Below are 16656 nucleotides of genomic sequence, written 5' to 3' on the forward strand. Positions count from 1 at the left end.
TTCCTAGGGAGTAGCTGGTTCTTCCTTTGGACAGTGATAATTGACAGGAAGTTCTTCCTTCTATTGGGCTGACCTCTACTCCCATGTGTCCTCTCCCTTAACTTCCTCACCCCCAGTTTCTACCCATTGCTTCTAACGTTGCCCTTTTGAGCCAAGCAGAGTAATTCTGATCCTTCATTCATGCCTCCAAGAGTAAACTCATCTGTAAAAATAGGGGGGCTGGAAGAGGACTGCTAGCTCTAGGACTATTACTTCTAACCTTAACAATCTAGAGGTCTGTGATTGGTGGTTCCCCTATGCCCTCATTGCCTCTGACATCACATAGCATCACCATGGCAACAGAACTGACCCCAACCCCCACAGGGGAGGGTTGAGTAGGTTCCCCAGGTCTCCGGGAGAGCAGGGAGATAGTGTCATCCCCTCGTCCTCCATGGGGGGGTTCGAGGACTAAAGATGCTTGACTGCTGACCTGCCATGCCCCCCCATTGACTGCCATGTCTGTGGCCCCCGATGGCATTGCTAGATCTGTAATGCCTCTACATTGAAAAAGACACCCAGCCACAGTTCTGCCCCTGTCCACTCTTGTCTCTGGCCACCAGCGGCCAGCGAACCACACAGCCTCAGTTGCTCTAACTCACCTGCCAAGAGGGGATACTCCATGCCCGTGTCGCTGCTCCACAGCTTTGGAGACATCTGTGCCAGCCCCTAGGTGGAGTGGGACTAATTCTAGTTGACCCTGCAGTGCCAGAAGTTAGCACCCAAGACTGTTAATTGACTGAGGATCTAAGAAGAAAACTTCTCTGAAAAACAATGGGATGGAATAAGAAAAGGGTAAGTTTTTAATTTGCTAATCCTTTGAGTTTCACTTAGTTACTGCTCCACTATAAGCCTCAGTTTTCTTATCTGTAAAATGGGAGAGATAACAGATGATTGTACCAGATAACCTCTAAGAGCCCCTCTGATTCTAATATCCTACCAACCTAAAGGTTGCCTAATACAATATGGTGGTATGTTCCTCAGGGCGAACAAAGTGTATAGAGTCCCCCAACTCCCATTTCTAGCCTAGGATTCAAGAACTCAGGCAATAGGCAGAAAGTCTTTATTAACCACTTACAATGTGTCAGGTACTGTGTGGAGTGCTGGGGATTTAAGTACAAGCAAAAAAGTAAGACAATTTCTCAAGGAGCCCACATTATTGTTTTACTTAAAATTTTATTTTCAGTTCCAAATTCTTTCCCTCTTTCTATCCCTCCCCCATTGAGAAGGCAAGGAATTCAACACTCATTATGTATATGAAGTCGTACAAAACATTTCCATATTAACTACATTGAAAAAAGAAAAAGAAAGAAAAAAATATGCTTCAATCTGCGTTCTTGAGTCTATCATTTCTCTCTGGAGGAGGATAGCATTTTCCATCATGAGTCCTTTGGAATTGTTGTAGATCATTGTATTGCTGAGGGTAGCTAAGTCTTTCCCAGTTGATCATCCAACAATATTGCCTTTTACTGTATTCAGTGTTCTCCTGGTTCTGTTCTCTTCACTTTGAATCAGTTCATATAACTCTTCCCAGATTTTAATGAAACCAGCTCCTTCATCATTTCTTACAGCACAATAGTCTTCCATCACAATCATCTACCACAACTTATTCAGCCATTTCCCAAAATATAAATATCTTCTTAACTTCCAGTTCTTAACTACTACAAAAGAGTTCCCATTAATATTTTTGTACCTTTTTTTTTTTTTTGGTAACATAGGACCTTTTCCTTTATTTGGGATAAAGATATAACATAGTGGCATTGATGAGTCAAAGGTATGCCAAATTTTATAGCTCTTTGGGCATAGTTCCAAATTGTTTTCCAGAAAGGTTGGACCAATTCAATACTCCAACAAAAGTACATTAGTGGCGGCTGCTGGATGACTCAATAGACTGAGAGCAGACGTAGAGACGGGAGGTTCCAGGTTCAAATCTGGCCTCAGATACTTCCCAGCTGTGTGATCCTGGGCAAGTCACTTAACACCCATTGCCTAGCCATTACTGTTCTTCTGCCTTGGAACCAATTGTATTGATTCTAAGGAATCAGTATTGATTCCAAGACAGAAGGTAAGGGTTTAAAAAAAAGTGCATTGGTGCCTATTTTTCCACCTCCCTTCCACTATTTGTCACTTTCCTTTGCTCTCAATGTTATCCAATCTGATGTGTGTGAGGTGATACCTCAGAGTTGTTTTAATTTGCTTTTCTCTAATTATTAGTGATTTTAGAGTATTTTTTCATATGACTATTTTTAAGCTTTGATTTCTTCTTCTGAAAACTGCCTATTCATGTCCTTTGACATGGTTTCTGATTTTTATAAATTTGTTTCAGTTCTCTTTATATTTGAAAAATGAGGCTTTCATCAGAGAAATTTGCTATAACAATTTCCACTCCCAGCCCAAGTTTCCTGCTTTTAATGGCTCCATTGGTTTTGTTTGTACAAAAACCTATTAATTTAATGTTAGCAAAATTATCTATTTTATCTCTTGTGATCCTTTCTCTCTCTTTTTTGGTTATGAATTCTTCCCTTATCCATAGGTATATGGGTAATTTTTTTCTACGATCCCCTTATTTGCTTATGACATCACCCTTTATGTCTAAATTATGTACCCATTTTGACTTTGCCTAACTTCTGCTATTTTCCTATTAATTTTTCCCAGCAGTTTTGGTCAAATAGTCGGTCCTTCCTCTAATAGCTGGGATTTTGGGGTTTATCAAGCACTAAATTACTGTGGTCATTTAGTTCTGACTCTGCCATCCTTACTGCATGGCCCTAAACAAGTTATTTAAACTTTTGGTGTCCCTAATACTCTCAGTTGCAGAGAAGGTACCATTTGGCATCCATAAAGGGAATTTCTCAGTGGAAACTCTTTACACTAATGAAATTAAAGAACAGGTTTAAAAAGAAATGTGCAAGACCTTACAACTAGACATTTGTGAAGGGAGAGGAGAGGATGGAAGAGATTAGACCAAAATGGAATAGTGCCTACCTTCTGAGGGTTTACAGTCTACTGGAAGGCTATAGCATGAATAAAATTCTATATAGTATAAGATCATTTCATGAGAGAGGGAGCATTAACAACTGGGGAGGAAGAAACAGGAAAATGGCACTTCAGTCAAACTTTGAAAGAAGCTAAGGATTCTGGGAAAGAGTTGAGTAAAGAATGTTTTCCAGACCATATAGATACACAGAGACCCCCCCAAAAAAATACAAAGAATGTTGAGTTCTGTTACCAGCTGGTGGGTTAGTTTGGCTAGGACCAAGAGTATGGGAAGAGGTTGAAGTTCTATTGCAGAGGGCTTTAAATGCAAGATGGAAGAGGAGAAAAGAATCTGAACTAAGGGAGTGGCAGTATACATGGTTGAAGAGACACCACAAAGGTAGAATCAGTAAGACTTGGCAAATGACTGATTATGGAGGGTGAGAGAAATAAAAGATGAAAGATGTCTGAGATTTTGAATTTGTCCCCTATACCCCCTTGACCTTTAAGACCCTCTTTAAGTTCTTATAGGCTATGAATCATAGAACCATTTTACAGATAAGAAAACTGAAGTTCACATGTCAGAACTGGAACTCTTTGATAATAATTTTATCCCCCTCCCTCATTTTCCTCCTTCCCTTTCCCTCCTATCAAAACTTACCCATTCTATGTCTTACTCTCAGCAGGATTTCATCTTAAGTGTCAGTGGTTTCTTGCACTATTCTTTCTCCCCTGTTAAACAGCTACATTTTAATATCAGCCTTTAAATCTTTGGGATTTTTTGGTTAATGGAGTAGATCCGCAATGATGATGACAGAGGAGATATTTTTGTATGAAGAATGTCCTTATATCATAAAGGCATCATGTATTGGACTATGTCTAGGGTCAGTTCTGCCAATGACAAGAGAAACTCACTTAATCATTAGACCACCAATGGCTTGCTTATTGCTTTCAGAAATGATTCCTCTACTTCCAGGCTCAAATGCTTTCCACCACCATTTTTTCTCCTCTCTAATTTCTACTTGTACCTTCAGGGCCACCTCTTAAAAAAAAAAAGAAAACGCAAACCCCTTACTTCCAGTCTCAGAATTAATATTAAGTGGTAAGGTCTAGGTAATTGAGAATAAGTGACTTGTCCAGCATCACTAGGAAGTGTCTGGACTTACATTTGAACTCAGGACCTCCCTTTTCTAGGCCTGGCTCTCTATCCATTGAATCACCTTCAGGAACACTTTTTACAGGAAGCCTTCCGTGATTCTTTGAGGGTACACTGATCTTCTGTCTCCAACTGACTACAGCTCTTAGCTTCTAAGGCACTCAGCTCAACCACACCTTGATCTCATAATGTCCCATGATGTTCTTTAGTTTTCTTACCTGTGTAAATCTTCTCTCTCCAACTAGGCTATGAGATCCCTGAGGAAAGAAACCTTGGTCTTCTACTTTTTATAGGATTAACTGGGTTGAGACTGGTTGATGTTAACTGATGGCATTTCAGATTATGATACAGTAGAAAGGGTGAAGGAGAGGAAATGAACATTTATCACAGGTACCTACCATGTGCCCAGGCATTGTGCTAAATAGTTTAAACTTTAAATGCTTTAAACACATACATCCATATGTATATGTTTATGTATATACATATATATTTATCTTCACAGCAACCATGAGAGGGAAGTGTTATTATTAGTCTCATATTACAGTTGAGGAAACAATGGTTGACACAGATTGAATGGCTTGCCTGAGGCTAGATTTGAACTCATGTCTTCCTGACTCTAGCTGTATGACCCTGGACAAGTCCTTTCCCCCAGATGGTTATAGATAACAAGCAGATGGACCACTGCTTATAAAGTTCTGTATATATTCCACAGCTATACTAATGACAATAACTACCCCACAAAGGGGCCATCTATATGTGTGTGTGTGCGTGTTATATACTATATATGTACATATATATTACACACACATATATATATAGATCTATATGACAGCTCCTTGGTATCTGAGTTTGTTCTATTTCTGGAATTAATGCAAATGCTTAGCATCAAGATGGATTTTCTCAAAGGTAATTACACAGCTAAGGGTTCAGTTTTTCTTCTCTCCTCACCTCCAGAAATCTCAGTTTGTTACACATGCAAACAAGCCAAGCAATTACTCTGGTGTTGATTCATGCCGTGTTCAAGTTTCATAATTTCTGGAAAGCTTTTCGCTGGGGGGAGGAGGAGCGGGGGACTCTCACCATGGAGACGCCTAATCAACACTTCTCAATGTTCCTGAAAATTGACACCACTCTCTGCTCTGGGCTCACAGTCCCTACCCCCCACCACTTCATGTTGAGGGTCAGTCACAGGCTTTGGAAAGATCCACTTGATTTAAAGGGGCCTTGTCATCAGGTGGATTGTCAGCTATCATAGTCCTGTTGCCAATAAGATCCATTTGGGTCTGTGGACTTTTAAAGAGACATTTGCATATCATTGGCAAAAGTGGTGATGAGCTGATATTAAAACACCCTATGAGCCTTGAGGGAAATCTGAAATTCAGATGAAACATAGCCTGTCTCCTCTTGGTGATCTCTTTCTCCTTTTTCATGGGGTCCTTAATCCCAAAAAAGCTCCAGGCATCTCTGCTCTATAAGACACCTTTTGCCTGACTACAGTCAACTCCCAGGACTATGTGCATGTTACTAAGCTTGGGAGTTTCACTCCATTCCCTACTGAAGGACTTTGTCCTCAAGGAAAAGAGATTTCAAGCCTAAGCCAGCAAGGGAAAGAGAAATTTCCCAAGGCAAATTGTTAAGAAATTCTTCCTTATTTTGATAATCTAGCTTGAGAAAAGACTAATGCATGTGGGTCAATTAGAAACTTATGTACTACCATGTGTAAGCAAGCACAGGACAGCATAGTTCAAAATCTATGAGCTAGAAGAGGTCAGAGAAGTAGAGTAGAAGAGACTCAGGGACTCTGCATCTGCCTTTAGATAGCAAGACATGATGAGAAATGCATTGGACTTAAAATCATAAGATCCAGATTCCAAATCCAAGCCCTGACACCAATTGTATAACCTGACAAATCTAATCTCTCTGAACCTCACTTTCTTAGCAGTACAAATAGGAATAAGGATGAGGACTGGACCTTTGATTTCATCAGCATAGGGAACACCTAGGTAAGGAGGCTGCCTCCACCAATGCACATCAACTCCTAGTCTTTGGGATTTGTCTAAAGGGTTAAATGACTTTTTCAGGATCACACCAAGAGTGTGTATTGGAGAAAGGACCATGAAAATTTCTTGGCTTTCAGATCAAGTGTGTGTCCACTATGCCACACTGTTTCTCTGTCTGTAAAATGGGGATAATAATTGCCTCACAGAATTGTTGTGAGGAAAGTGCTTTGTAAAATAGAAAATACTAGGGACAGCCAGGTGGCTCAGTGAATAAAGAGCCAGACCTGGAGATGGGAGGGTCTGGGTTTAAATCTGGCCTCAGATACTTCCTAGCTGTGTGACCTTTGGCAAGTCACCTAACCCCAACTGCCACTCTTCTGCCTTGGAACTAATACTTGGTATCAATTCTAAGACATAAGGATTTATAACTGCCAGATGACTGACTTCCTGACTATAAACCACAGAGCAGTTGTTGATCTGCAGATCAAGAAGAAATGTCCTTACCAGGAAGTTCCTCACAATGAAATCACAAGCCTCTGTGTCAAGAGTTCTTAACCTGAAGTTCAGGGATAGATTTCAGAGAATCTGTGAAGTTGGATGAGGAAGAAAATCTTTAATTTCACTAACTTTTGTTTTCTTTTGTAATTCTATGTATTTTATTTTATGTATTTAAAACATTCTGATGAAGAGTTTATAGGCTTCACCAGTTTGCTAAATGTGTTCAAGACACACGCAAAAAGGATAAGAATTCTGTCTTTATCCAGATGAAGACTCTTTCTGGAGGCAGATGGAGCAGCTGATGGTGTATTAGGTAGTGTTGGCTTTGAATCCTGCCTCTGACACTTATGAGCTATGCAACCTTGTCTCTCATCTCATCTCAGTTTACTCATCTGTAAAATGGGGATAATAATAATAATAATAACAACAATAATAATAATAACACCTACTTCACAGAGTTGTTGTAAGGCTCAAAAATGCTAACATATATAAAAATGATTTTTGCAAATTTGTAAAAGTGCTACATCAATATTGGCTATTATCACTTCAAAGAAGATTCTGGTTCTTTGCAAGCTAGTTTTTATTTTAACTTCCTTCCTGTGGAGCATTAAGTAAAGGTTTTTGGGGAATAGCTAATATTTGTCTTTAGGGGAGGAGAAGAAATAAGAGGGTATCCATGCCAGGTTAAGGAAGATCTAAGGAATAGCATCAATAAAGATAAGCAGAAAGGGTTTCATTTTAATAACTTTGGGCTGGGTGAATGCATGGAGGTAGATAAAGTTTGAGTAAGGCTGAAAATCAGTAAGCCAACAAGTAATATTATGCATCTACCTGTCATATGCCAGGCACTTTGGTAAAATCCCTGGGTACAAATATAAAACCGAAGCAATCTCTGTCCTCAAGGAGCTTACGTTTCAAACGCACACATAAAGATTAATAGAATCAATATAAACAAAAACCCAACAAATTAGTTGGAGAGAGAAGGCACTGGCACTTGGGGAGAATTGGAAACCTTTATGTAAAAGGGGACATTTTCATTTCATCTTAAAGTCTTAAGGACTTTAAAGACATCTTAAAGAAAGGTACAGGTGAAGAGAAAGACCACATCAAGCAGAAAGAATAGTAAGGAACTCTTAAATAGGGTCAGTTTGGTGTCTCAGTGGATATAAAGTCATACCTAGAGACAGAGGTCCTGGGTACAAATTCGGGCCTCAGCACTTCCTGGCTGTGTGACTTTGGGCAAGTCATTTAACCGCTGTTGCCTAGCTTTTCACTCTCTTCTGCCATGGACTCAACCCAGTATCAATTCTAAGACAGAATGTAAATGATTAAAAAAAACTAAATGGAATTATATCTGGATGCTCTACTTCCTGCTAGATGTTTCACATCTGTTACACTCATCCTTCCTACCTTCCTCTCCCTTTATTTGTTCTCTCTTTTTTGTATTCATATGGTTCTCTCCCTTTGTTGGTTCCTCTGGTTTATGGTTTATTCTCATACCCTCTCCCCTACTACCCAAGTTAGTACAATGCTTGTCTGGGAGATAGGAATCCTGGGTTCTAGCTCTAGTTCAGATCTTTACTTGTATGAATGGGATGACCTCATTCTTTATCCAGAAAATTAGGGGTTCAAAAAACTAGTATTTCTCTTTCGAGCTAGATTCATGTGTGGCTAAATGGGATTTGGGAAACTGGCTATAATAGAAATACTCTATGTGAAAGCCTTTGGGATATTGACAACTTACTGTTGACGTGGGAAACAGGAAAACTGATTTAAGTCCCAGCTACAAATTTATTTTGTGACTTGGGGTAATCATCAGTTTACTATGAGCCTCAGTTTCCTCCTTTGTAAAATAAGGGGATTGGATTTAGGAAATCAGATTTCCAAATGAAATGATATGTAGGATCTCATGGTTTGAGACCAAGAGGGACTCACAGAGGAAATCCTCACAATACAATTTCAAATTACCCTGATGGACAAGAATAAAAGAAGCAGGTGTCTAAAGAGACCAATTAGGCTACACAGAGGGGCCCAGATTTTAAAAGGAAATGTACAAAAAAATGGAAGCGGAGGCCAAAACCAAGGCCAAATACAAATAGGCAACACAGACCTTTAGGAATAAGGTTGGGAATGATAAAGCCCAGCATGATAGAAGCGTGGCAGGAAACAAAGAAGGCCTCTTTTCATCTATGTCTGGAGCATAGAGAAGAGAGAAGGGGCAGATGGTGTAATGTTAACAGATGATGGAAGGAAAGCAGGACTACTCGGTCCCTATTTTACTGCCAAGGAAACTCCCTGACAAGAATAGTATGCAAACTCAAGAATGGTTTACAAACAAGTTTAGAAGAGGATTTGAGGCCCAATATAGCCCAATTTAATGTGTTCAGATTTTTAAGTCCAACTGAGTCAAAATCACAATCATAATCATTATTATCATTATCATCACATCATAAGAAACACAAGCATCACTGATCACAAGCACAGCCAATTATAATCATTGGATACTCTCAACAATACAGTGAGGTAGGCACTATCATTTTCCCCATTTTGTTTTTTTTTTCTATTGCATGTGTTTTATTTTTATTTCTTAATTTGGAAAATTTTATTTAATTAAGAATATTTTTTCATGGTTACTTGATTCATGTCCTTTCCCTCTCTTCTCCCCCACCCCCTCCTGTAGCTGATGAGAAATTACACTGGGTTTTACCTGTGTCATTGGTCAAGACCTATTTCCATATTATAGATAATTGCACTAGGGTGATCATTTAGAGTCTACATCCCCAATCCTATCCCCACCAACCCATGTGATCAAGCAGTTGTTGTTCTGTGTTTCTATTCCCACAGTTTCCCCCCTGAATGTCATTCTCCCCATTTTAAAGATAAGAAAATGAGAAGTTACTCAAGGTCAAATAATTATTAAGCATCTGACCCAGGTTTTAAATCCCAGTCTTGCCAACTCCCAGATCCACCACTTTGCTTCCACTGAATGGCACTCTTAGAAAGTCCAATAAAATAGCTGACTAGTATGATCCTGGAAGAAAGGGAAGAATGGATGAGATGTCAAGGACTGAAGATGATGGACAAGTTCTCCACTCTTCAAAAGCGAAAGAAGGTAGATGCTGGAAAACTCTGGCTAAGTGAGATCGTTATGCCCATCACTGGGCAAAGTCCAAGAATAGACTACATGACAGCTGGTCTGTGGACACGTAGGGAAGGAAACAACCTAAGTTTCCTAAGACTAGGTGATATCCGACTAGCTGCATTTCATTTTTGGATGGTGGAACTTTCAAAATTAGTTTGATAACCATGCTATTGTTTCAGAGAATTACCGAGCACATCATATCTTAAAGAAAGTCTTTCATGGAATTCTGGTGGACAAATGAAAAGAAAATAGAATCATACAACGTCAAGGTGGAAAGGGGTCTTAGAAATCATCCGGCCCAAGCCTCTATATTTTACACTAAGGAACTTGGACCCCAAGATCCAAAGAAAATAAATTATTTGCCTGAAGGATCTGGAAAGGGATTTCAACCCAGATCTTCTGGCTCCAAATCCTTTCTCTATTGAACTGAATGAGAGTACCATGAGGTAGACTTGTAGTCTTTAGGCATTTGCACACCCAGAGGAGACATATATAGGTGCCATCCTGAAGGGAGATATTATCCAATACCCTGTTGTTTTCATCATTTTTATCAATTGAAGAAATAGATGGTTTATTTTTTCTCATTTTTGAATTATGAGAAACTGGGAGGGATCAGAATATCAGATAACAGAAACGTAGGGTTTAAAAGGATCCTGATTGGCTGGAATGATGGAACAAATCCAGTGAGATGAAATTTAATATGGACAAATTATAGTAAGCCTTATTCTTAGGCTATATTGGGCTAGCAGTTTTAGTTCAATAGGAGTTAACTAGGAGGCATGGCAGCTCAGTTCAACTGACTGGGTATTTATTAAATGCTACTGTGTGCTAGGTACAACTAGGGGGTGCCAAAGTGCATAGAGCTCCAAGTCTGGAGTCAGGAAGACTCATCTCCATGAGTTCAAATCCATCCTCAGACAATAGTTGTGTGACTCTGAGCAAGTCACTTCACCCTGTTTGCCTCAGTTTCCTCATCTGTAAAATGAGCTGGAGAGGGAAATAGTGAACCATTCCAAGTATCCTTGCCAAGAAAATCCCAAAAAGGATCATGAAGAGTCAGATATGACTAAAAAATCTGTAAACTGAATGGGGCTGGACTACAGAATCTCTAAGGTCCTTTCCAACACTAGCATCCTATGGTTTTCAATAAATGATCAAGGTAGAGAAACTGAGGCCTGGAGTCATCAGGTAGACTACAGATGAGAGAGAGCCAGACAGGTTTCTGTGTTGCCAGGCACCTGATCCCTTCCAGTTTCTCCTGGAGGGGAGGAGGACAACACTAACAACCTGGATGCTGTAGATTAGGGTTAGAGGTCCAGAGTTGGATGCCATGGAAACCAAATCGAAGCAGTCTCTCCTGCTTTTTAAATTTTCTACTCTTTCTCTCTCCCTCCCTATGTCTGTTGGTATTCAGAATTCCCAGGCTCCCCAATAGGGGACCGAGTGGTCATCTGGGAGAGTTAGGGAGGGAGGGGCTGGAGCTGAAAAGGGAAAGGGTGAGTCCTTCCCCGAAGGATTCTGGCACCAATCAGTCTAGGAGAGAGGAGTGGGCTGAGGGGAGAGGTCAGTAGGAGGAGAAAGGTCTGCTTTCTGTCAATTCTTTGGTCCTCAGAGCTGTGTCTGTGCAACCTGAGCCGCTGGGGACATTGGGAGCCTAGCATAGTCAGAGGAGTCATTAACTGTTTCAAGGCTGTCTCCCTTGGAAGAAGATGGGGACGATGGTGAAAGGAAGTTCCTGTCTCTCAGCCTATGCTGACAAACGCCTTCCACCACAGATGGGGGGATGGAGAGGGAGAATTTGTGAGGTTTGCCTCTGCTTCCTCAGAGTTTTCTATTCTGCTCCATCCCCCCATCCAGCTGCTCCCTGCCCCCTCAGCCTTGAGCCTCACCTGTCAGAGAGGAGGTGATCTGAGATGTGTTCTCCAGGGAGGTGAGAGGGACCCAGTGTTCCATGTAACAAGGAGCCTGTGGCAGTGCAGGATAAAGCTGATGAGGAAAGAGGTAAAAGGTGGGGGGGGGGGGAGTCTTTCCTAGGAGACTCCCTAAGTCACACCACCCAGGTCATTGCCTTCTGGGAGAAATGATGGACAGGAGGGAAGACCTAGAGGAGGGGTTCTGAGTCACCAACTTGCACTGATGTCTGTGCTCTGCTGTTGTGTGACCTTTGATAAGTCAATTCACTTTCTTGGCCTCAGTTTCCTCATCTTATACAATGAAGAAGTTGGATCAGACCAAATGACCATTAAAGTCCTTTCCAGTTACAATGCTTGGGGGTCTGAGTTATCTCTGCTACAGAGGGGATGTTAAAGAGGAATTCAAGGATTAGGGAAGAAATTCAGCTTCCTGTGCTGAGAATTCTTTCCATACCGTGACTAGAAAGGGATTGCTGAGCTCATCTAATCCAACTTGCTCTTTTTGTGAATTTGGAAATGAACATCCAGAGAGGTTAGTTACTCACTCAATCCACAAACATTTATTAAGCACCTTCTATGTGCCAGTCATATGCTAAGAATTTGGGATACAAAGACCAAAAATAAGCAGCCCCTGCCTTCAGGGAACTTACATTCTGTCAGGAGAGACAGCATGCATGAGCACACACATGCCTGTGTCATATATTTAATAGATGGATTTGGATAGAGATAGTGATTGACTCTGGTTTTAATGACAGGAGACTGACTTCCAGCCATCTGTGTGTGGAAGCTCCTTTTATCAAACAAAGCCAGCATTTTCTTTATTAACAAAAAAATCCCCAAACCCTTTATTTTTTAGAGACTTACCTTGGGGGAGGGGTAAGTCTGGGGACTGAAGTGACTTACCCAGGGCCATGTTGCCAATGGGTCAGAGGCAGGCTTTCCACCCATTGTGGAGCCTTCTTGGCATCTCTCCTGGCAAGCTCATTGACTTCCTGGCCCCACCATAATTATCTTGTCTACCTCATTTATTTTCCTGGAGTTGGATGCTGGGACCCAGAGGGAGGACTATGCCTTGCCCTTAGTCATTGGGTTAGTCCATGGTGGAGCTTCTGGTTCCTGATCCAGGGCTCTTTCTACTAGACTATTTAGGAAAGTAAATTCCAGGGAAGGAGCGTGTGAGACTTGAAAGAGGAATGTGGGTGGGGGATAGTTTAGAAAGAGGGAAAGAGAGAGTGTATATGAGGGTGAAAGTGGAGAGAGGTGACACACAGCAAAGCCACACGTACATGATTTCTGCATTATTTATTATTGGGATCACTGTTCTTCACTATTAGGGTGGATCACAGGAGAGTAGATTTGGGGTGGAGAGGGGCCTTAAAGGTAAGCTAATTCAATCTCCCCAATTTAAAGCTGGGCAAACTGAGGCCCAGAAGGTGAATTGCTCCATTAGACTGTGAGCTCCTTGAGAAGCAAGACTTTCTTTTATATTTCTTTGTATACCTATCTCTTAACACGACTGGAATCCTTTTGGGGGGGGGATTGCTGTTGTTTTTTCATCATGTCCAATTCTTCACGACCATTTGGGGTTTTCTTGGCAAAGAAACTGAACTGTGAACTGGTTTGTCATTTCCTCGTCCAGATCATTTGACAGATGAGGAAACTGAGGCAAATATGGTTGTGACTTGCTCAGGGTTACACAGTAAGTCCTTAAAGCCAGATTTGAATGCAATTCTTCCTGACTCCAGACCCACTGTTCTGTAAACTGTGATAGCAGGTGCTTAATAAATGTTTGTTGACTGACTTCCTTAAGGTCATAGAACTGGTAAACAGAAGAGCTGAGATTCACATCCAGATTCTGTCGACTGGTCACAAAGGCCTCCCCAGAGCCTGTCTTCAGTTTTGCAGCATTTCCCTCCCCATCCTCTGCCCCCTAAAAGGAACTAAGCCAAGAACCATCTCTTCCCTGTTCCCCTGGACCAGCCCATTTCCTTCCTACCCTCCTCCGAGCTCAGCGCGCCTGTGAGAGAAGACAGAGCTAGGAGGAAGGGATGTGTGAGACCAGGTTTAACTGGAGCTCCATTCAGCCAGGCTGCCCATCTGCCCCAGCCTCTGCCAGAGAGAGGGGGAGGGAGGGAGGGAGGGAGCCATTGACTCACAAATGAGGCCCCTCTGGAGGAGGGCAGGCCCAGCAATCTGGACTTTCATTAACACCTCCGCAGCCGCCAGGGCTGCTGCTGACACCTGCTAGGGCCTGAGAGAAGGGAGCCGGATGGAGAGATTGTGTTCTGTCAGTCAAAGAGAGGAGGGTCCCTCGGTTCTGCCCCTATCTGTGCCCAGGGAGCAGAGGCTCTAGGTGCCCGTCCTGCGCCTTAGACAGATGGGCTCCTTCTCAGATGCTTATTTGGCTGTTCAGAATGTGGCAGAGATAGAAAGCAAAGGCCAGCTTAGGCTCCTTTGCTGTGTAACTTCCATGCCAGGAAACATCAGTGGACTCCTCTAGAAACCTGGACCAAGCAGCAGGCCAGCTAAGAGGCAGCCTGATCAGTCCTATACTGAGAGTTTATAAAGAGATTCATGGATTGGTGGATCAAGAGATGGATGGACAGACAGACAAGACAGATAGACGGATAGATAGATAGATAGATAGATAGATAGATAGATAGATAGACAGACAGACAAATAAATAGACAGATAGATCAATAGACAGAAAGACAGACAGATAGATAGATGAATAGATGGATAGATACATGAATAGACAGATAGATGAATAGATAGACAGAAAGATAGACAGATAGATAGATGGGTGGATAGATAGATAGATAGATAGATAGATAGATAGACAGATAGATAAATAGATAGATAGATAGACAGATAGACAGACAGATAGATAGACAGACACAGATAGATAGATAGACAGACAGACAGACAGATAGATAGATAGATAGATAGATAGATAGATAGATGGACCAATAGATAGATAAGATTAGATAGATAAATACATGGATGGAGGAATGGATGGAGAGATGGATGGATGGGTAGAGATAGACAGACAGATAGATAACTAGATAGAGGGATGGACAAACAGACGGGCAGGCAGACAGACAGAGAGGGGGAGAAAGAGAGATAGGCAGACAGGCAGAAAGACAGATGGGCAAATGGATGGATGGATGATAGAAAGGTAGATTAATTGATGGATTGATTGATAGATCAATTCATAGAAAAATAGATTGATAGATACATAGATATAAATTTTACATCTAGTTTATATATGGCACATATAATATACATGTATATAAATCAACTATGTACATCACCTTTACATATTTACATACACATGTATATAGATCATATATTTGACTATTTTTCAGATACTGATATATTTGTTGTTGAGTCATTTCTATTGTGCCTGACTCTTCATGATCCCATTTGGGGTTTCCTTGGTAAAGACATTGGAGTGGTTGGACATTTCCTTGTCCAGCTCATTTGATAGATGAGGAAATTGAGGCACACGGGGTTAAGCAACTTGCCAAAAGTCACACAACAAGTAAGTATATGAGGCTAGATATGAACTTATGTCTTTCTGACTCAAAAGTCAGTCTTCTATCCATGTTGTATCCCCATTGTGCCTAGCACACACAGTAGGTGCTTGCTGAACAGGTCAGCTATATCTAAGCATGTTTCCCACCACTCTGCTGAGCCAGTACCCTCTACTCATAAAACAGATGGTCATTGGTACTCAGGACCTTGACTAGGAAATGTGGAGTGTTTCATCTTTAAGATCACTCAACCTAGAATGGCATCCAGGATGCTTTCCCAGGAGGAACCTCACCTCTTCCTGGCTTCCACTTCCTTTGACTTAGGTGGTTAATTTGCAGGATTGTAGTAAAGGTGCCACATCCAAACCCCCCTCCCCTAGACTCTGCAGTCACTTGTTAATGGCAAAATAAGATAATAGATGGATACTTGCCAAGATACTCTACCTACACCCATCAGGTGCTTAGTAACCTGTGCCCTGGACAAAACCCCATCTCCCCAAATAATAAGGAAACCCAATTTTACTTAGTAACTGCTATTGTGAAGAGAGCCCTGGTTTTAGAATCAGATGAGTCATTCAATATTGGGCAAAGTGACAAACTGCTTTGTGCCTCAGTTTCCAGTAAGAGGAGTTTTGGTATAGTGGATATAGCAGTAGACTTGGAATTAAAGCCTGAGTATAAATCCCATTCTGTCCAACATAGTTACTTGCTTCACCTCACCGAGTCCCCAGTTTCATCATCAATCAAAAATTATTTTTCTTTTTTAAAAAAAACTTTAATTTTTTAAATTACATGTAGGAATTTTTTTTGACATTTTGTGATTCAGATTCTCTCCCTTCTCTTCCTTCCCCTCCCCAAGGTGACAAATAGTCTGATATAGGTGATATCAGTGCTTTCATGCAATACATATTTCCATATTCCCCCTTCCATGACAGAAGACACATATCACACATATACAATAAAAAAATTCATGAAGGAAATAAAGTAAAAGATGGCGTACCTTGATCTGCAGTCATGCCAACACCAACAAATATTTCTTAAACCCTTAGTAAGCGCCAGGCATAAGAGGGGGAAATCCCAACAGCACCTACTACACATGGTTGCTATATGGATCAAATTAGAGAATGCCTAGGAACTATTCTACAAAGCTATTGATACTGTCCACATCTGAGCCATTGTTGTTGCTTCCCCATCGATAAATGATTTAAGGGATCCCTAGGAGAAGCTAGGAGAGTGCTCCAGTTGGAGTCAGGAAGATCTGAATTTAAATCCAGCCTCAGACACTTACTAGCTGTGTGACTCTGGACAAGTCACTAGCGCTATTTGCCTCTGTTTCCTCATTTGTAAAATGAGCTGCAGAAGGAAATGGCAAACCATTGTAGTGTCTTCGCCAAGAAAA

General features: G+C 41.2%; 1 protein-coding gene across 8 annotated transcripts in view; it reads left to right on the top strand.

Moving 5' to 3' along the window:
- Nucleotides 1-342: 342 nt before the first annotated feature.
- The window catches only part of LOC100029507 (coiled-coil domain-containing protein 33), a 208550-nt gene continuing 192236 nt past the window's right edge, over nucleotides 343-16656 (top strand). For 5 of the 8 annotated variants that reach the window (XM_007478148.2, XM_007478150.2, XM_007478153.2 and 2 more), the window contains exon 1: nucleotides 346-831. In XM_007478148.2, the coding sequence (XP_007478210.1) occupies nucleotides 811-831 (21 nt within the window). In that variant the 5' untranslated portion in view covers nucleotides 346-810. Of the gene's footprint in view, nucleotides 832-16656 lie in introns of all 8 variants that reach the window. The other 3 variants (XM_007478149.2, XM_056798672.1, XM_007478152.3) reach the window with 2 other exon arrangements.

The sequence above is a fragment of the Monodelphis domestica genome, chromosome 1 (assembly GCF_027887165.1).
Source record: "Monodelphis domestica isolate mMonDom1 chromosome 1, mMonDom1.pri, whole genome shotgun sequence".
NCBI classification, from domain to species: domain Eukaryota; kingdom Metazoa; phylum Chordata; class Mammalia; order Didelphimorphia; family Didelphidae; genus Monodelphis; species Monodelphis domestica.